This window comes from Chiloscyllium punctatum, chromosome 1 (assembly GCF_047496795.1).
Source record: "Chiloscyllium punctatum isolate Juve2018m chromosome 1, sChiPun1.3, whole genome shotgun sequence".
Lineage (NCBI taxonomy): Eukaryota > Metazoa > Chordata > Chondrichthyes > Orectolobiformes > Hemiscylliidae > Chiloscyllium > Chiloscyllium punctatum.
The window spans coordinates 66,867,369-66,888,723 of record NC_092739.1 but is presented as its reverse complement, the minus strand read 5'-3'; the positions used below and the strand labels follow the sequence as shown (position 1 = coordinate 66,888,723).

At 38.3% G+C, this 21,355-nt stretch overlaps 1 protein-coding gene across 7 annotated transcripts in view; it reads right to left on the bottom strand.

Moving 5' to 3' along the window:
• Positions 1-21,355, bottom strand: part of wdr19 (WD repeat domain 19) — a 164,002-nt gene that overhangs the window by 58,213 nt on the left and 84,434 nt on the right. For all 7 annotated transcript variants that reach the window (XR_011960181.1, XM_072567762.1, XM_072567791.1 and 4 more), the window contains 7 exons: positions 19,593-19,797; positions 18,449-18,608; positions 15,255-15,365; positions 14,289-14,398; positions 13,564-13,621; positions 6,663-6,809; positions 3,765-3,847 (listed from right to left, as the gene is read on the bottom strand). Coding sequence is in view for 6 of the 7 variants with exons in the window: in XM_072567762.1 (XP_072423863.1) it covers positions 3,765-3,847; positions 6,663-6,809; positions 13,564-13,621; positions 14,289-14,398; positions 15,255-15,365; positions 18,449-18,608; positions 19,593-19,797 (874 nt within the window). In the remaining variant the exon portion in view is untranslated. The remainder of the gene's footprint in view (positions 1-3,764; positions 3,848-6,662; positions 6,810-13,563; positions 13,622-14,288; positions 14,399-15,254; positions 15,366-18,448; positions 18,609-19,592; positions 19,798-21,355) is intronic.

The window sequence follows — 21,355 nt, the reverse complement described above, 5'->3', positions numbered from 1 at the left end:
GACTGAGTGAACAGCCAGCCTAATACAGAAAAGAAGAAAGATCTTAATGTCCCCAGCAGTGACTATATCCTCACTTGAATCTGCTGTGTAAGTATTTGCCAGTCATGGATAGGTCTAACTAGCTATCAGTGGATTTGCAACCAATACGTTCCTTCTTTTACCTTGAACCTATGTTCCCTAGAAATTGACATTTCTACCTTGGGACAACTTCTCTATCATGTTTGTCCATGAAGAACTGCCCTGAGAATATCATGAAAACTTTGATCATATCCAAGTTCTAGGGAATACAATCCTATTTCGTTTAACCTCTGCTCTTAATTTAACCCATTCAGTTTGATATGACTTTAGCAAATCAATATTAAACTACTCCAAGGTGAATATATCCTACCAAGGGTGAGGTTACCAGAACTGCTCACAGTACTCCAAGTATTATTAATGCATGTTTTCCAGCCCCATTGATATAGAAGACAGAATTCCTTTAGCCTTTTTGATTATTTTCGACAACAGTTCAGACATTTTTAGAATCTATGTATCTAGGTGCCTAAAATCTTGTTGAACCTGCATGGTTTTAAACTTTCACATTTTAAACTTAAGTCCAAAGTGGATGATGCAATTTGCCTGTATTTAAATTCCATTTGCTGCAGCTTTGCCCATTCGTTTAAATCTATGAATACCTCTTTGTAAAGTACAGGTACAGTCCTTTCGGTCCACCAAGGCTGTGCTGACACAGGTTGTCTTTCTAAACTAAGAGCTTTTAGCTTCTACCTAATCTGTCTCCCTCTATTTCCCGCCTATTCATATATCTGTCAAGATGCCTCTTAAATGCTACTATTGTATCTGCTTCTACCATCTCCTCTGACAGTACATTCCAAGCACTTACCACACTCCATGTTAAAAAAAAAATTGCTGTCATCTCCTTTAAACGTTCCTTCTTTTACCTTGAACCTATGTTCCCTAGAAATTGACATTTCTACCTTGGGACAACGACTTCAACTACCCAGTTTATCTATGCCTCTCATAATTTTGCAAACTTTTTTAGGTAGCCCTTCAGCCTTTGACTTTTAAGTGAAAATAAACCAAGTTTGTCTAATCTCTCCTTAGCTAATACCCCTAAACCAGGCAACATTCTGGTAAATATTTCCTGTAACCTCTGCAAAGTAGGATGGTGACTAGAACAGTACTCAATATTCCAAATGTGGCTCAACTAAAGGTCTATACAGCTACAGCGTGACTTGCCAATTTTAACACTCTATGCCTCCACCAATGAAGACAAGCATGCCATACTCATTGAGCACCTTATCCACTCACATTGCCACATTCACTGAACTGTTGATCTGTACTCCTTGATTTCAATGTATGTTAATACCTCTAAGGGTACAGCCATTTACTGTATACTTCCCTCCTGCATTAGACCAGTATATCATCTTGCGTTTGCCGGGATTAAATTCCATCTGCCATATCTCCGCCCAACTCTTCAGTCGGTTTATATGCTGTTGTATCCTTTCCACTATTGGCAGCTCCCCAATCTTCATGTAACTTTACAATTCCACAATTACAATGTGACTTATCTTTGTGCCATAATCAAATATGGATATTGGCTTTCTATTCTACCCGCAAACCTTTTAATAAATACTATATTTTCCTGGCTGATATTAAAATCAACATGTGCTGTCATCAGCAAAATTCAACAGTGTGTTGTAAGGAAGGTAGTGAAGGACTTTTTGTTGACTTGGACATCTATACAAACAATTGCTCCCAAATACCAGTTGATATTCTCCTTAGAGGCAGCAAGCACAGAATTGGGAGAGGTCATGCAGAACAAGACAAGCTGCCTGAAGAGAATGGTTGAGGGAGAGAAAGACTCTCAGTAGGTGGTCACATGGATCTAAAAATTTTAGTGGGCAATTCTTCTGTCCAGAACTCAGCGAAGAATAATATATGTCAAGATATTAACAAAGATATGTTTATTGAAACCTGCCAACTGGCACAGTGAGTCAACTGAATTGATCATGACTGTGCATGTGACCTTGGTGATGAACAGTTAGGCACCTGGATCCTTTTAGGCTGGAGCTCAAGATACTTGCAACATCTTGCAGATTGTCAATCACAACCATTCAATAAGGACCAATACAGCAGGATGAATATTGTAAATTTGCCTGGACTCCATGGCAGTTATCATTGCCTTGGATATCAACACCCCAAATTTCAGCTCATGACTCCCACTTCAGGAATCCCTGTTCTCTGCTATTCTCAAACTTTCAGTGTGCAGTCAACTGATAGCTGTGCTTGTGAAACTGAATTACCTTTTGCAACCATCTTTGCTGTATCATGCTCTTTGTTCACAGTCTGGGCACTTTTAGTGTTTTGTTAACTGGAAGAAAGAGATAAGGATTGGGTTGTGGTGAGTGGAGAGGAGAAAGTAAAAAAAAATCTTTTTACACCATCATCTACTTCTTAGTCAGAAGAGGTTGCGAGAGTGGGATGGGAAAAGAAGGATGAGATGCAGCTATGTTTTTGGCCATTTATATTATGGCCAACACTATTTCTTCAACAGGGGTGGGGGGGGGAGCTACAACATATAAACACACCCGTTCCCCTTTTGCAGACTCCTGCCGTTTGCAGTTGTGCATCAGTTTCTCCTTCTTCCAGCGAAGCGTGTCAATGATCATTGTGCAAAATAGTTGACATGGTGACCATGGGTGAACAGTTGCTAATGCGTGCAAACTGTGAGATGTGGGTTTCAGGCTTGCAAGTATTAAGTGTAGGAGCAAGAGATGAAGCAGATGGATATTAAAGTTGTGCCTTAACTGAGAGAGATAATTGGAAGCTAAGTGATATGGCAAAGGTAGCTGAATTGTGCAGTGACTAATGACAGTGATGCCAATGATGAGGTGAGGCATTTGAAGATGTTTCAGTAACTTTCACAGTTTATGTGAAATCATTAGAAATCTTGCACTGGATCTATGTTTTAGTCATCAGCTTTTAAGCATGTGTCTGGAGGCCTTCTGGGTCACTTGAGCATCCCTTTAAACAAGACTTCCAGTGCAGTGTTAAAAAACCCCTGATATCCATCTGTTCACAGGGTTAGCTATTATTCCTTCTTTGCTTCATCAAATTTACTTGTACAACAATCGCAGCACCTATTATTGTTTTGAGTTCAAAGCTGCAGAGTCAATGAATATCTGGGAAAGAGTAAATGCCAACTAGCTCACACAATTGTAGCACCACAAATTAATGGAGTGCAGGCAACCAGTCTGAAACCGGTTACAGTGGAAGCTAAGTTGGTCATAACGCTTTTCAGAAATTAATCAAATTACAAAGAAAAGCAGGTACATCAGCAATGAAGCTTCTAGGAAAATAAAAGGTTGCATCTTATGTTTGCCAGTAATAGAGGAAGATCTCATGATACTTGTAAAAGAGTTGAATGCTATTCTTAATATTTGATTTTTAGCACTCAGCAGGTCTGGCATTATCTGTGGGAAGAAAGCAGAGTTTTCATTTCAAGTCCGGACTGATGAAAGGGCAGCAGACTAAAAACATTAACACTATTTTCTTTCCACAGATGCTGTCGGATCTGCTGAGTCTCTCCAGCAATTTCTGTTTTCGTTTCTAAGTTCCATCATCCGCAGTTTATACCATAAGTCAACAAGTTTGTATGATGCAAGAGTTATCCACTATAGATACAAACATATTACCAACAGCTCACAATGTATAATTCATTCCTCTTAAAAAGGATTTTGATATATCAGTAAATATTTTCTTACCAATTTTTACAACGGATGTAAACAGATGCTGCTTTGTCATAGTACTGTCCTTTTTCATATAATTGAGCAGCCTCAGAGAATTGCTGTGAGTAAAACATTAACAAAATGTAGAAAATGAATTATAACATTGACTTCATAGATTCTCAATTTAATTTATAATTCTATTTAACTTTGTTACGTAACATTAAAAGTGAACTACTGTTCAATAGAAATGGAAGTTTCAGTTATATTTTACTTAAAAACAGCAGTTTCTTAAACAAAAATAACATTTTTAAAAATATTGCTATTCTTTAAGATTTCTTTGTGGTGTTCTGCATTTAAACAATTCATAGGGGAAATCACAATGGTGTGACAGATTACAAGAACAGCAACAACTTTAATGTCAAGGAGGACTGTGCCATGAGGAAACTACTTACAGGAGGTGTGCTCTATAAACCCAAGTCTCCAATAAAGCATAGTGATAAGGGAGAGGTCTGCAATAAATCTCTGAAAAGATCAATCTCAATGATCTTGGTGCTTAGAAAGCCTGTGTCCTTTCAGAATATTTATGCCTCTGATTTAATAAATGAGTAGGATCCACATGTGATTGTGTTGTTCCAGGAACCACTAACATAAGTAAACTACCTGACACAATAACATGCTTTGAAACCACATAAAGGGTGAGACCTTTAGTACTTTGCAGGTGATCAGAGTGCATATTGGGAAATCTTCCACTGATTTCAATGCTCAATTTCTGATAAAGATTCCTACCACTTGTAACAATGAATTGGGAGTGCTTACTTTTAAAATGTACCCCTCAAATTATCTTGAAGTTGGTAGCACAATGTGTTAGGAATTAAATAACAACCAGCTTTCTGTTCAAAAGGAATTCTGTTTAAAGGAAGATACCATTTCCAGAAGACAATAATCAAACCTGCATTTAAAAAAGCAGGTATATCATTGGAATAAACTTGGTGTTATCAGGACATTATTATGTGTTGTTAACAATAAATTGCACTGTGGATGAAACGCATTACAGGTGCTGAAGAAAAGTAAGTGCTCTTCCTGAAAATATTGAAAATTAGGAAGGCAAGAAATGTTATTGCCCAACAGATATTCTCTATTTGTAGATTTGATCTTAAGGATTTTGGTTGAAAAATTTGAAAATTAAAGGAAATAAGTTAATTGAAACTTAACTGACTGAACGTGACTTTGAACAGAAGGAAATGCTTCTTCGATTTTCTAACTTCTTCCTACTCTGCTAAAGAACATTCAAAATCAAAGAGATGAGATGATAACAAAATGAAAAAGTATGTTCTAGTAGCCATTACAAAGACATTACTGCAGGATGACACAGATTGGAGATATTGATAGATATGTGACATTTAGAAAGGACAGGAAGTTAAGAAATTGTGGAGGAATGGCGTTAATAATTAATTGTGATATTAGCACAATAAAAAGGGATGACCTAAGTTCAGGAAACCAGGATGCAGAAGTGGTTTGGGTCAAAGTGAGAAATGATAAAGGCAAGAAGTCATTTGTGCGAATGAAATACAGACCTCCTAATAGTAACCACATGGCAGGATGGAGTATAAAGGAAGAAATAATCATAGCTTGTTAAAATGCATGGTGATAAGAGATTTTAATCCACATATAGGCTGGAAAAAAAATCATATGGACAAAGATAGCCTAGATGAGAAACTGATAGAATGTTTGAGATCATTGCTTTCAACAGGCTACATTGGATCTGGTATCGTGCAATGAGATCTCAAAGACCTCAATGGAAGGTGTCCCCAGATAGAACTGATCATAATATGATTAACTTTTATACTCAATAGAAGGGTCAAACAGTATTCTTTTACTCTTAAAAATGACAAGTATGGACAAATTTTGAAGATGTAGCCCTGTTGGACTACGTCCCAGGATTTAAAAGTAAGATAATTGATGCATTGGTTTTGATTTTCAAAAATTTCCCTAGATTCTGGAAGCTTCCATTAGATTGCAAAATAAGAAATTTACTTCCTTTATTCAAAAAGGGAGATCGAAAACAGGAAACCACCAACCAGTTAGTTTCACATCGACCAGAGAAAATGTTAGAAGATATTATCAAATCTATCATAGCACGGCATTTTGAAAACTTCAAGATAGTTAAGAGGAGGAAACATGCTTTTGTGTAGTTTCTTGAGGAAGTAACATCTGCTGTGGGTAAGTGGAACTGTGAATGTACCGTACTTAGATTTCCAGAAAGCATTTGATAAGGTGCAGCCACATCAAAGATTATTGCAGAAAATAAAAGCATTCGGATGGTAATCTACTGGCATGTTTCGAGGAATGGCTAGCTAACAGGAATCAGAGTAGCGACAAATATGTCTTTTGACGATTGGCAAGCTTTCAACAGGGCTGACTGCTCAAGTCTCCGTTTTAAATAAATGACTTGGATCACTGTGCTTCAGTTATATAAGGCACTGGCACGACTACATCTGGAGTACTGCAGACAATACTGGTCTCCTTATTTAATGAAGGATGTGATGGAAGCACAGAGAAGATTTACTCAGCTACTACAAGGAATGGGCATATTGTCTCATGAGGACAAACTGGACCTGAAGCCACTGGGAGTTTAGAAAGTAAGAGGAAACTTGATTGAACAAAAAAGATGCTGAGGGGTCTTGCTAGGATGAGCATTTTGATAAGCAAGGGGACAAACAATTATCGGGAATTCAGAGCAATCAGATCAGCCAAGATCTTACTGAATGGCAGAACATTACTGCTCCACTCATCTTTGTGAGGAGCAAGAGAGGCTCCAACATGGTTACATTTCCCACAGTTTGTCTTAATCATTCTAATACATTCCTGCTATTTGAAGTTGCTTATACCCTTTAGTTCTACTAATCCATTGATTAAGCAGGCATCATCTTATACCTTCATACTCTCTAGAATAACACCACAGTCTTTCTTCAGAACTCTACTGGTGTGTCTAATTGCCTGGTTGACACCACGTCGAATATCACCCATCCGTATTGACATCCTTGCAATTCCAGCTAAACACGCATCATCATGTTCAAGATACTATGAAGAAAAGAAAATTACAGCAAACAAATTAGGGCATGGAAACCTATTTCGATAGGCACATAATGAATAAGAAATGTGTTAATATGCAAAACAATAATTCTTTGCGTCTGGGAGTCTCACACAGAGAATCTGAGTCAGGAAATAGCAAAGAAAGAAAGGGTGAGGTAAGAAGACGACAAATAACACAATGAAGATGGGCACAATCGGAATACTAATAAATTATTATTGTATCTACTGCAATTTCCCTGGTTGAGAAATGTTTAAGTCACACAGTGGAAGGCTAAGCTGCGAAAAGGTTGTCTTTTGTTTCCTCTGCCCTGGGGATGGGACATGTTGTGCATAAGGCCAACCCTGGAGATTCTATTGGGGAGGAAGGGAGAAATGACAAAGGGAGAGAGAAACAGACAGAGAAGCCAAGTGGTGTTGCAGATAATCTCCTGTGATATTGATACTATCATTTTTAAATAATATTTTTACACAAACCAGATACACCGCTTAGACCCACTGTGGCACTTCCAGGAACTCCATCACATAAACTGGCAAAAGAACTTCGACAAAAACTGAAACATCTTATCAATTTAAAAACTCCATACAATCATCACAGGAATTCCTAGATGCAATGGCACTGTTCATTTCAATTGACAGAACTCTAAACAAAGAGACAATAGCCAGCCTTCTGGACAAACAGAACAGACAACATGACAGGGAACCTATCAACAAGGACTGCATCCTCAAACTACTAGACGTGTGCTTGACGACACACTTCACATTCAACAACCAAATATATGAACAGGCCAATGGGGCACCTATGGGCTCACCCATCTCCAGGCTCATAGCAGAAGCCGTGATGCAAAGACTAGATCAGATACGTGGATGACACTTTTGCAATATATTAAGAGAACATAAATCTGAGAACACACACCGGATTATCAACATCATGTTCGCAGGTATCAGATTTAGAAGGCAGGAGGAAACTGACAATTAACTCCCATTCCTAGACATGATGGTAGAAAGAACACAGAATTGTGAATGCACCACAAGTGTACACCACACAGACCAGACCCTGAACTACAACCGCAACTACTCAAATACATACAAGAGAAGCTGCATTGGGACCCTGTTCAAAAAGGGCTACAACACACCGACTTGGGAAAAGAAGAACATCTCTACAGAGTCTTCACCAAGAATGGATATCCCGCAACTTCATCCACAGGTGCCTTACAACCAAACAACGTGATGAGGACATGGATGAATCAACACACAAACCATTCTACCTTACGTAAAAAATGTCTTAGAAGTGACAGCCAGACTTCTCTGACCACTAGCATTCATAATAGCCATAAACCAGTGTTTATTATCCGTCCCTAGTTGCCTTTAAGATGGTAGTGAGCTACCTTCTTGAACCACTGCAGCCCACCTGTTGGGCTTGCCATTAGGGAAGGAATTCCTGGATTTGGACCCAGTGACAGTGAAGAAACAGCAATATATTTCCAAGTCAAGATAGTGAGTGGCTTGGAGGGGAACTTGAAGGTGGTGGTGTTCCCTTATATATGCTGCTCTTGTCCTTCTAAATGGAAGTGGTCGTGGGTTTGGAAGGTGCTGTCTGAGGATCTTTGGTGAATTTCTGCAATGCATGTTGTTGACAGTACACATTGCTGCAACTCAGTGTCAATGGAGGGGGTGGATGCAGTGCCAATCAAGCAGGCTCTTTGTCCTGGATGGTGTCAAGCTTCTTGAGTGTTGTTGGAGCTGTACTCATCCAGGCGAGTGGGGAGTATTCCATCACACTCCTGACAAGGAGCATACATGGTGAACAGGCTTTCAGGAGTCAGGTGAGTTACTTGCTGCAGTACTCAGTCTCTGATCTCTTGTAGACGCTGCGTGTACGTGGTCAGTCCAGTTGAGTTTCTGATCAGTCACCCAGGATGTTGATAGTGGGGGATTCAGTGATAGTAACACCATTAATTGTTAAGGGACGGTGGTTAGATTGTCTCTTATTGGTGATGGTCATAGCCTGGCATTTGTGTTTGGCTTGCTACTTGTCAGCCCAAGCCTGGACAGTGGCCAGATCTTGATGCATTTGAACATAGATTGCTTCAGTGTCTGAGGAATTACAAATGGTGCTGAACATTGGCAAATATTCCCACTTCTGACTTTAATGATGGAGGGAAGGTAATTAACGAAGCAGTTGAAAATGGATGGGCCTAGGATACTACTGTGAGGAACTCATGCAGAGATGTCCTGGAGTTGAGCTGACTGATCTCTAATAATCACAACCATCTTCCTATGTGCCAGGTATGACTCAAACCACCAGAGAGTTTGCCCTGATACCCACTGATTCCAGTTTTGCTACAGCTCCTGGATGCCACACTTGGTCAAATGCAACCTTGATATCAAGGACAGTCTCAATCTCTCACCTCATCTCTGGAATTCAGCTTTTTTCACCATGTTTGAAGCAAGGCTGTAATGAGGTCAGAAGCTGAGTGGATCAAGCAGAACCCAAATTTAGGCATCACTAGCAGGTTATTGCTGAACAGGTGCTGTTTGATAACACTACTGATGACACCTTCCATCAATTTACTCATGATCGACAGTAGACTGATGGGGCGGTAACTGGCCGGGTTAGATTAGTCCTTCTTTTTATGTACAGAACATACTTGGGCAATTTTCCACATTGTCCGTTAGATGCCAGTGTTGAAACTGTACTGGAACAGCTTGACTAGGGGAGCGGCAAGTTTGGAGTACAAATCTTCAGTTCTATTGCTGGAATATTGTCAGGGGCCTTGGCCTTTGCAGTATCCAGTACCTCCAACCATTTCTTGATATCACATGGACTGAATTGAATTGTCTGAAGACTGGCATCTGTAATGCTGGGGACCACTGGAGGAGGCAGAGATGGATCATCCACTTGCAACTTCTGGCTGAAGATTGCTGCAAAAGCTTCAGTCTTATTGTTTGCACTGATATGTTGGGCTCTTCAATTTTTGGAGACTCCTCCTCCAGTGAGTTAGTGAATCATCCACCACCATTTACGACTGGATTTGGCAGGACTGCAGAGATTAGGTGTGATCCTTTGGCTCTGGGATCACTTAGCTCTGTTTATCACTTATGCAAGTAGTCATTGTTTGGTAGCTTCACTAGATTGACACCTCATCTTCAGGTATACCTGGTGCTGCTCCTGCAGTTACCATTGAACCAGGATTGATCCCCTGGCTTGATTATACCGGATGAATGGGGGTGATGCCAGGCCAGGAGATTACAGATTATCCTGGAGTACAACTCAGCGGGTGGGTTGATGGCTCGCAGTATCTCATGGATGCCCAGTTTTGAGTTGCTAGATCTGTTTGAAGTCTGTCCCATTTAGCATGATGATGGTGCTACACAACACGAAGTAAAGTATTCTCAATGTGAATGTGCTACTTTGTCTCCACAAGGACTGTGCAGTGGTCACTCTTACCAAATACAGTCATAGACAGATGCATCTGCAGCTGGCAGATTGATAAGGATGAGGTCAAGTATGTTTTGCCCTTTTGACGGTTCCCTCACAACCTGCCGCAGATCCAGGCTAGAAACGATGTCCTTTAGGACCCGACCAGTAGTACTGAAGCCATGAGACACGGGGTCCTTGAAGACTCCCAGAGCAACTCCCTATTGACTGTAGACCACTGTGCTGCCACTTCTGCTTAAGTCTGTCCTCCTGGTGAGAGAGGACATATCCAGGGTTGGTGACGGTAGTGTGATTCTATGAATAGTCTGTGAGACAGCTTTCCCAATTTTGGCACTAGCCTCAAGATCATCAGGGCTGTTCTGTTTTTTCCCCCCGGTGCCTATGTTGATGCCAGGTGATTCATCTGGTTTAAATTCTTTGAGACTTTGTTGCAATTGGTACAACTGAATGGCTTGCTAGGCCATTTCAGAGGGCAACAGTAGGTAGATGAGGTGATGATGACATATTTCTTTTCCTGAAAGACATTAGTGAAGCAGATGGGTTTTTCCAACTATTGACATTGATGTCATGGTCATCAATAGATTCTTAATTCCAGATTGTTTTTTAATTGAATTCAAATTCTAACATCTGCTGTAGTGGGATTTGAACCTGGGTCCCCAGACCATTATGTGGGCCTCTGGATTACTGATCTAGCGATAATACCACTAGGCCATCACCTTCTCCTGAGAAATGAGAAAGGAGTAATTGGCAATCTAGTTGTGAGGCCACTTGTGGATGAACAACCATAAAATGATAGAAGTCCTCATCAAGGTGAAGAGTGACACAGTTAATTCTGAGCCTAGGCCTCTCAGTAGAGGAAACTGCGATGGCTTGAGGTGTGAGCTGGCTATGACAGATTAAGGAACATTGCCTAAAAGGGATGGTGGTGGAAAGACAAAAGCAAACATTAAAAGAGTACATAGGTAAACAGCAACAATTGTTCATTCCTGACTACTGCAAAGGTAAATGAGAAAGGTGGCCAATCCACAGCTTATAAGGGAAATTTGATAATATTAGACCCAAAGCAGCATACAAATTGGCTAGGAAAAAACAGAATCATGGAATGGGAACAGTTTAGAATTCAGCAGAGGAGGACAAGAGATTAATTAAGAAATGGAAAACAGTGTATGAGAGTAGGCTTGGAAACATTAAAAATGGACTATAAACATTTGTATAGGTATGTTCAGACTCAAAACTTGGTGAAGACAAATGAAGCTGCCTGACATTCAAAAATGGGAATTTATAATGGGGAACAAAGACATTGCTGAACAAATAAATACACATTTTGTTCTGTGCTTATAAAGGAGAACACAAATTACATTCCAGAAATATTGCAGAATACAGTTTAGAGACAGGAAAGAACTAAGTGAAATCAGTGCTAGCAGGGAAATGACATTGGAGAAATTGGTGGGATTGAAGGCCGATAAAATCTTCAGTATCTGATAATCTACATCCCAGAGTGCTTAAGTGGCCCTTATGAGAGGGGATGCATTGGTGATCACTTTCTGGTCACCTTCCAAGATTCTATAGACTCTGAAACAGTTTCTGCAGATTGGAGGGCGGCTAATGTGATCCCTCTATTTAAAAAGGGAGTTAGTAGGAAAACAGTGAATTATACAACAGTCGGCCCAATGTGGTAGTGGGGGAAGTGCTAGAATACATTATAAAAAATTTAATAGCAGAGCACTTAGAAAACAGTGGCAAGATTGGACAGAGCATGGATTTAAAAAAGGGAAATCATGCTTGATTAACCTACTGGAATTCTTCAAGGATGTAACTAATACAATTTTTGAGAAGAGATCAGTGGATGTGGTTTATTTGGACTTTCAGAAGGCTTTTGACAATATCCCAGACAAGAAATTAGAGTATAAAATTAATGTGCATGGGATTGGGGGTAGGATATTGCCACAGATGGAAAACCAGTTGGTAGACAAGAAACAAACAGTAGGAATAAACAGGTCTTTTTCCAAATAGCAGGCAGTGTCTAGTGGGGTACTGCAGAGATCAATGCTAGGACATTGTTATTTACAATATGTAGTAAAGATTTAGATGAGAAAACTAAACATAATACCTCAAAATGTGCAGATGACACAAAGCTGGGTGGGAAGGAGAGATGTGAGGAGGATGCAGAGATGCTTAACTATGATTTGGACAAGCGCATGGCAGATACAGAATGTGAATAAATGTGAAGTTATCCACTTTGGTAACAAAAACAGGAAGTTAGTTCATTATCTGAATGGCTATAAATTAAGAGAGGGGAATGTGCAACAAGACCAGGGTGTCCTTGTACACTTGTCACAAAAGGTAAGCACCAAGGTACTGCAGGTGGTCAAGGTGCAGTTTTGGTCTCATTATCAGAGAAGGATGGTCTTGCTGTAGAAAAAGTGCAGGGAAGTTTTATCAGACCGATTCCTGGGATGGCAGAACTGAAATATAAGGAGAGCTTGAATCGGTTAGGTTTATATTTGCCGAGTCAGAAGAATAAGGGGGATCTGGTAGAAACTGATAAAATCCAAACAGAACTAGACAGGGTAGATGCATGAAAGATGTTCTTGAGCCAAGGGTCATAGCCCAAAACGTATGGGGTATACCTTTTGGGACTGAGATGAGGAGAAATATTTTCACCAAGAGAGTTGTGAGCCTGTAGACTTTGTTTCCACAAAAAGCAGTTGAGGTCAACATATTGTATGATTTCAGAAAAGAGTTGGATATCTCACTTGGGACTAAATGGATAAGAGGATATGGGGGAAAAAGCATAACAAATAGAGGAGCAAACTTGAATGTCTGAATGGTCTACTCCTGTTCCTATTTTCTATGTTTCTACGTAATGGATGCACACCAGCCAGAGCAAGGTCACACAAACAGTAATGAACAACGATAAATAAAGCTGAAGAATAAATATTGCTTCGGATACTGGGGAGAATTCCCCAACCTCCAAAATAGGTAAAAGTCATCTTATATGTAAATGAGGCAAGTGGAGTGGGATTTGAATTCACTTCAGTTTACAGGGGATTGGGCAACCCAGTGAGGTAACGCCTGACACACACAACTAAATAGCAATGCTCAATCAATCAGGAACATTTTGCATTAGTTAGAAAATCTGGTATAATTTGATTAATTTGTTGATTTAGTGCGATTTTAGGTTTAAAATTGTCTGAGATTATTTCTGGAGTAAAATAATGTTAGGTGTTTAAAATACATTATTGCAGTCATTTATGTTTTGTTTGTCCGTTAACTGAGACAAATTAATCTAGAGGATCTTGCCTTATTGTCTCCAGTCATGCCTTTCTCATAATGTGCCAATGCATTCACATAGTCTCCCCTAGAAAACAAATATTGGTCAATGTGACAAATAGAACAATATATAAATTTCTACCAGTAGTATGTCCATTTTGAAATAACTTCATTTGCATATAATGTAATTCATGAATATTCAGGTGAGATCACGTGCTTATTAAAAACATTGTATTTAAACAAAAATAAACAACTGATTTTTATATCTAATGTATACTGACATAAAACCTAGGTGCATGCATGCAAAAAGGTTTCAGTGATAAAAATTGATAAGATGTAAACAAGTAAACTGTGTACTTGAAAAATTAGTCCTTAATTGGAAATTATCAAAGACAATGAATGCATTTAGTAAATTCTGTTTAAAATACAGAGGATAAACAAACATATCGAAATAGGCAAGGGAAAGTTAAAATAAATTGCTAACATAAACATCGCAGTAAGAGAGGATTAATAAGATTTTTCTGTATGTTACACCAATAAATCTACAAGACATAGATGGATGATAATTCAAAGTAGCTTTTTACTGAAAGAGATTCAAACGATCCAGTAATTCAATGAAACAACAGAAATAAATCAAAATAATGAGCAATTTCCATCAAATTACTCACTAAAGGTACGCTGTACAGTAGTTTGCATATTACATATGGAGCTTACTGATTATATTTCAAATTTTAAAAAATCCCTTTTGTACATACGTGAACTCTAGTTGAATAGCATATTCTTTGGAGATAAATGCAATCTGATCAGGAGCCAGCCGTTTAGCTAATTGCAGAGCACTGTCCCAATGCTGTAGATCCCTCCGCATCTACAAAATAATAATAGTACATCTCACAAGAAATAAACTCATACATCAGAAAGAGCAATAAATATTTTAGAATGAGATAATACATGATCAAAGTTCTTCCAAGACAATTTCTATCAGATTACATGATTAATACATTTTCTAATTTTATTTATACGCCTTTTTTAAAAAATCTTTACAGGTTTAAAAGATTCAATGATCATCATTCTGGCAATTACTGTGTTGTGTTATGAAAAGAACGACCTTGAGTGAAATAAAAACTCCACTGAACCCTGTCCATTTGTAAATACAAACATGCAAACAAATCAGGACAAGTAGTAGGCCACTGAGTCAGATCATGGCTGATCTGATTGTAAACTCAAATCCAAATTCCTGCCTACTCATGATACCTTTTCAATGCCTTACTTAATAAAATAATCTTCCTTAAAATATACAAGAATATTGAAAATGTCTTCCTGAAAAGATGGTGGAAGCATAGACTTGAAACTCTCGAAGATAGAAATTCGTCTCAGCTCAGTTTTACATGGTGACCCCTAGTTCTAGATTCTCCCATAAACTTTACCAATAAAATACTTTGAGGCATTTTGTGTATTTGTATGAAGGCTTCCTTTTTAAAAGTACAGTATACACCTAAAAGCAAATGTATCATTTTTTAAGCTACATTGTTTAAACAACTTTGTTCTCATGATTGCGGATATTAAGAAAGATATCCTGTCTGCTACGAATTAAAACAAATTTTCTAAAGAGCAGAAAGACGAACAGTTACATTAAATGAAGGAGTTACCGCTCATTTGAAAGTGCAAACATCCTAAGCTGAAAGATCAAAGGATTTTTTATTAAATCGTATTCAACTTCTTACCTCTAGTGCAGCAATCGGGCAGCTGGAGGCCAGATAGAGATCCTGTGCCAAATTGAAATCATTCATAAACATAGCAAGATGTCCAGCTAATAGGCTGTGGTCTTCTATTCCCTGAAATATTAATGACAGCACACTGAACAGTACTGTTTTGTAGATGATGGAGCATTGTTAAAATAAAGAATGTAATAATGTATTTATTACATTCAGATACATAATAATGTATCTGCTGTTTTATTTAAAAAAAGGTGCTTCCCTAACTTCTGTTAGCCTGCAAGGAATTATCAAAGGTTTGATGGTATTCCACTGGTAAGCAGGCTGAGAAGAGGCCTTGTAGTATATTTTGCTGCATTACTGATTTGTTGGTAAATGGCTACAATTCCCACACCCTGATTTCTCCTTACTGATTAATTTCAATAACAGACTTTTCACTCTATGTCTTGATAGTATTCAAAATTGCTAATGATCTACTCATCAGGTTGACCTGTGATACTTGAGTATCAGACATGGGAATATTAGATAACTGATTACTTAATTAAGGTAAGATTGTAGTTGTGAGGCAGATATGTTTGCAATAAGACAAAATGATTAGAAAGGCACATTGGAAGTCTCATTCATTGGTGCTTTCTTGTTCACTTACAAAAGAGTCTTTTGGAGTTTCACAGAAACATAATGCTATCATTACATTCACTATGAATTATACAATTAATCTTATAAAAATACCTTTCTCTAACTGTACATTGGTACTTATGCAGTCTGGTGGGTATCATATATGGAATCATATTACAAATGAGTCTTTAATTGCATTAATTATAGGCTACAATTTTGAAGATTGTAGTCACTTTAGTAATTTGCACCCAATTTTGAAATCTATTTTATTTTAATAAATATATTATAATTTTTAAAATTTAAAATGTATTATAGTAACTGCTTGTGTAAAGTTGCCACAATGCATCTACAGCATTCTGCAAATGGTTTTCTGCTTTACATTCTTTTCAAGTTGGAAATATTATAGCTTTGTATGATGAGGAAAGAACCACCAAAGTCTGGATTTTCATTTGAGGTGATCATGATTTGGAGATGCCGGTGTTGGACTGGGGTGTAGAAAGTTAAAAATCACAACACCAGGTTATAGTTCAACAGGTTTATATGGAAGCACTAGCTTTTGGAGCACTGTTCCTTCATCAGGTGGTTGTGGAGTATAAGATCATAAGACACAGAACCTTTTGCAAAAGTTTACAGTGTGTTGTAACTGAAATTATACATTGAAAAAGACCTGGATTGTTTGTGAAGTCTCTCATCTTTTAGAATGAACATGTTGGTTTCAGTTCTGTCATATGTAAATCACAGAACTTTTTTTAAAGTTACATTCTCAAGTGAACTTTAACAATTGGTGTCATGTCAGTCCAGATAATGCATTGAAGGTGTGAGGTGCCCTGTGTGAGGCTGTCTGTGCCACAATGTTCAAACTGATTCTAATCTAAAAAATTGATTTACAGAATTTTACATGGATACATGCAGTTTTTGAGCAAAATAAAATATGTTATTCTGCAAGGAATAATTATAAAGATAATTTCAGCTACAACACATTGTAAACTTTTGCTACAAATTCTGTGCCTTATGATCTTATACCCACAACCACCTGAAGGAGCAGTGTTCTGAAAGCTAGTGCTTCCAAATAAGCCTGTTGGATTATAACCTGGTATTGTGCGATTTTTAATATTGGAGGTGGAGTTTTGTGGTGTGGCCATCTGTGGTTCCCTCTATTCCATACCGCTGTCATCCTCCAATTTTCCTACCCATTATGCATTCCCTTTGTGACATCTTACTCTTCACTATCTATTTATTCCCTGCATTCACACCTCCTTGTTACTTACTTGTCCTTTAATCTTTTTTTCACTCCAGCTCCAGTTCCACTCATTTCACTCATCATTAAATGGCAGGAAAACATCTCATCTGCAACTAGTTTCCTGCTTTTTTAGGTTTCCTTCAAAGGGCTGCTTTCTTTTGAGCCAAAACTTCAAAAACACATTCCTTCAAGGTCACTGGACCAAATTCTTGGAACTGGCATTGTGGGCCTACCTATACCAAACAGACTGCAAAAGTTCAAGAAGGTAGTTCACCATCCCCTTGTGGGCAAATTGGGCAATAAATGATGGCCCAGCAAGCAATGGTCAGATCTCATAAATGAGTAAAACAAAATTTGAGTAAAGAATAGAATGACATAATATGCTCTGCGTATGTGACTGTCTCTCTCTGTTCAGCCCTGTTTTTCCTAACCATCGTCCTTTCTTTCATTTGTATATGTTTCCCTCCAAATGCATTGCTTACTTCAAAATGTAACATTAAAAATTCAATAAAGATTAAGTCTGTTTGCCTTTCCCTTGGTCTCATGCATTTTTGAGATTTCATGCCATCTCTCAATGAATTTTCCTTGATGCCTACCAAGTTGATTTCATAATTCACCATTTTGAAAATTGAACGTTAGTATAATAGAAGATGTTCTCTTAGCTCAACAGGTCTTCTGAAATGTATAGCACATACAACAAAAGCCTAGCATGTATAATAGGACAGTTACACAGCCCTCACTCTCAAACAAACATTTTAAAAAGCCATAAACCTGAACTCAATAAAGTTTTTGAAATGTACCTTCTTTTGTTTCTAATGCTGGAAGTTTAAGAGAAATATTGGTGCAGTGTAGTTGACTGAATAATATTAACTTGCTTAAGGATATTAGGACATGTACACCTGGACTGTACAATCAAAGCTTTGGTCAAAAAATTCAACTTCAAGTCTATGGTTTTGAGAGAAGCCGAGGCCTTTAAACAACATTTTTAATGAAGACATTAGAAGAAATAAAATATAATTCAATGGATGAATGTAACCATTAGATGTAGGAGTAGAGGCAAGCCATTCAGTCTATCAAGTCAGCTCTGCCATTCAGAGATCATGGCTGATCTGATAATCCAAAAGCCCACTTTCCAGCCTTATCCTTAAGACACTGGGAATTTGGATTTCAGCCTAGAACATGCTTAATGACTCAGACTTGACAACTGCAGTAGAGAATTCCACAAATCCATCACCCTCACAGAGAAACTTGAGATAATTGAAGAGAATAAAAAAAATGACATGTGCATTTTTATTTTATGCAGTAGCATGTAGTAAAGGTATTGTCACACATCCTCATAAGGACCAACCTTAATCTGCTCCAGTGAAATTACCATTCCGACATTTCCAATCATTCGATAAACACGGATCGCAAACTCTACTTCCATGTGATGGAGGCAAGCACGAGCAAACTCAGTCCATGCTGAAGGATCATTAAGTAATTTGCACACATCCCAGGCTTCATTAAACCTGTAAGAGTCAGAAGAAAAGTTGACAATATGATTTCAGAATAGTTTGTATGATGAACAAGTTATGAAAACTTTAGCTATTGGGATGTGTCTGAAAGTGTCCATACTGCTTTTGGAACATTTTTGGTGCATTTCCCAGAGTTTTCCATTTCCTCCCAAGAACAGCAATGAAACAGGTGACCCATCCATTTAAAGGCTCCAACCAGAATGAAGGAAGCAGCAACAGTGTCCTGGGTGAGCCAAGAGATGGATCAGAGGCTATGGAAGGACAAGCTCTGTGCCAAGCCCTCTGCTAAGTTCTAACACAACATTCCATGTTCCTTAATAGATTATGTAGCTGTCTGGCAGGCTTGCTAATGTTCCCAGCATTGGGGTACGTCACCTCACCAGATATGTCCCCAGTTGCTATTTATGAGCTGGCATATGACCATTCTTTTCCTTGGCCTAATTCATATCAGATGCTATTGTCAATTCCATGCTGGTCTCCAAGATAAGCGCAGTGCCAGTGCTGAGGTTGATAACTGTCAACTCACATGACAGAACTTCATTATCAGTGCTGGAGTTGTTGCTCTCCCTACATCCTTAGGTTTCTGCAGCTGTTCAGGCAGCAGTACTCAAGTACTCAGCAGTTACGCCACCTTTCCAAGTTTGTAAGCTCAATTTTCCAATCTTAAAGTGCAGATTTTCCAGAAAATGTGACTGACATATTCTCTCCATTATACCACACAGGTAGCTTGTGAGAAACGGAACACAATCCAATTTACTGTAGTTTTATTCTAGATTCCGACTTAGATGGGTTCCTGTTACAATCAACTTATTTGTACTTGCTAAGGAAAAATCATTTATAGATACTATCAGCGTCATACCAACTTTTAACCAAAGGATTAATAATAACATTACAAAACTCAAACAACATCTTGTGACATAAATTTGCTTGTATTTAAACAACGAGAATGGTTTTATAATTCCTTGTAAAATCTCTTACCTTTTCAGCATTAAGCATTGGGTCAACATTGGCTGAAGATCATTCGGTCCAAGATCCTTCAATCCAGCGAGGAAAGAATGCGTGCTTAAAAGAATAGCATTGATTTTCCCACTCTGTGTCTGGCATGTTAATTCTCCATTATATAACAGTAATGGTCTGTGAGAAAAAGGAAGTTTTGTAGCACCTGCCAGTATGACTTTGGATCCTGTGAAATAAATATGATAAGAAATAGATTGATGTGTCAGATGACGATTAGTTTAGGAAAGTATGTTAGGAACAAATTAAAAGATTAAAAAATATTTTAACTGGTAAGCTATTCATTACATGGTGTGCATGGCTAGTGGGTGGTCGAATTTTGAAAATTTGAGAAAAAAATGGCGTTTGGAAACTCGTGCTGAGTGAAAGGTTACTGGAGTTAGGGTGTATGTGTACTTGAGACCAAAGACAGATCTGCCATGATCTTACTGCATGATGGAGCAGGCTTGGGAGGCTGAATAGCCTATTCCTGTGTTTTATGCTGAGAGGAATCTATCTTTCCTCTTCAGGTTTTGATTAAGTTGTAGCCCTCCAAATCGCGTGCGCACTTTTCTTGCAACTCCATAAGTGATTAACTCCATTTATGAGATTACCCTTGCACAACACAAATCACAATTTTTGACTTCCGTACATTACTTTTCCTCATCTTTCTCTACCTTTCAGCAGTCTTTGCCACAGTTGACAATAGTAACCAACATCAATAACTCTTCTCAGCTGTCCAATTTAGAGAACTTATTCTCCTTAGTTTCCCTATCTTTCTGCCCCTGCACTTGCACTATACCACAAGGGTCCATCCTTGCCCACACCTCCACATCCTCATCCAACTACTGCCTTTGATGACATAATTCATAGATTTGGGGTCAACTTTCACAGTAAAATTGATGATACTGATATCAATTTCTCTAGACTGCTTCATTACAGCTGTCTACCGGTTCTGAAGGATAGCTGGACCTGAAAAAGAATAATGGGTAGGTACTCAAATTGTCAGAATGTGACTAGTGGCACTCCATAAGGGTCTGTGTTGGGTCTCAATTATTCATATGAATTTTTAACAACTTGAATAAATGGCATGGAAAGTCGTATATCCATATTTACTGATGGCACAGAGTTAGGCAGCATGGAGACAGTGTAAATGACAGCACAAAATTACCAAGGGATATTGATAGACTAGCAAAACTGTGGCAGATGATGTTCAATGTAAGCAAGCTTGAGGTGATCCATTTGGATCAAAAAAGGATAGATCGGAGTGCTTTCTAGATGATATGAAGTTAAATACATTGGATGGCCAAAGAGACTTGGACATTCAGGTGTATAAATCTTTACAATATCATGAACAGATGCAGAAAATAATCAAGAACGTTAATGGAATGCTGGTGTTTATATCTGGAGGACTGGAGTAAAAGGATGTAGAAGTTATGCTACAGCTAATCAAAACCGTGGTTACACTCACTTAGAGTGAAGTCAGCAGACCTCAGGAAGGGTATGGTCATGGAGGGAGTAAAACGTAGGTTTATAAGAATGATACCTGGACATCAGGGGTTATTTTATGAGAAAACATTATACAAATTTGGCCTGGTTTTCTAGAATTTAGAAGGTTAAGAGGCTATCTGATCAAAATCTTCAAGATAATAACAGGAAGAGGCAGGGTAGATAAACTATTTCCACTGGTTGGGATAAATGATCTATTCCTGTTCTTTTGTCCTATGCCCTACAAAGCTACACCCATT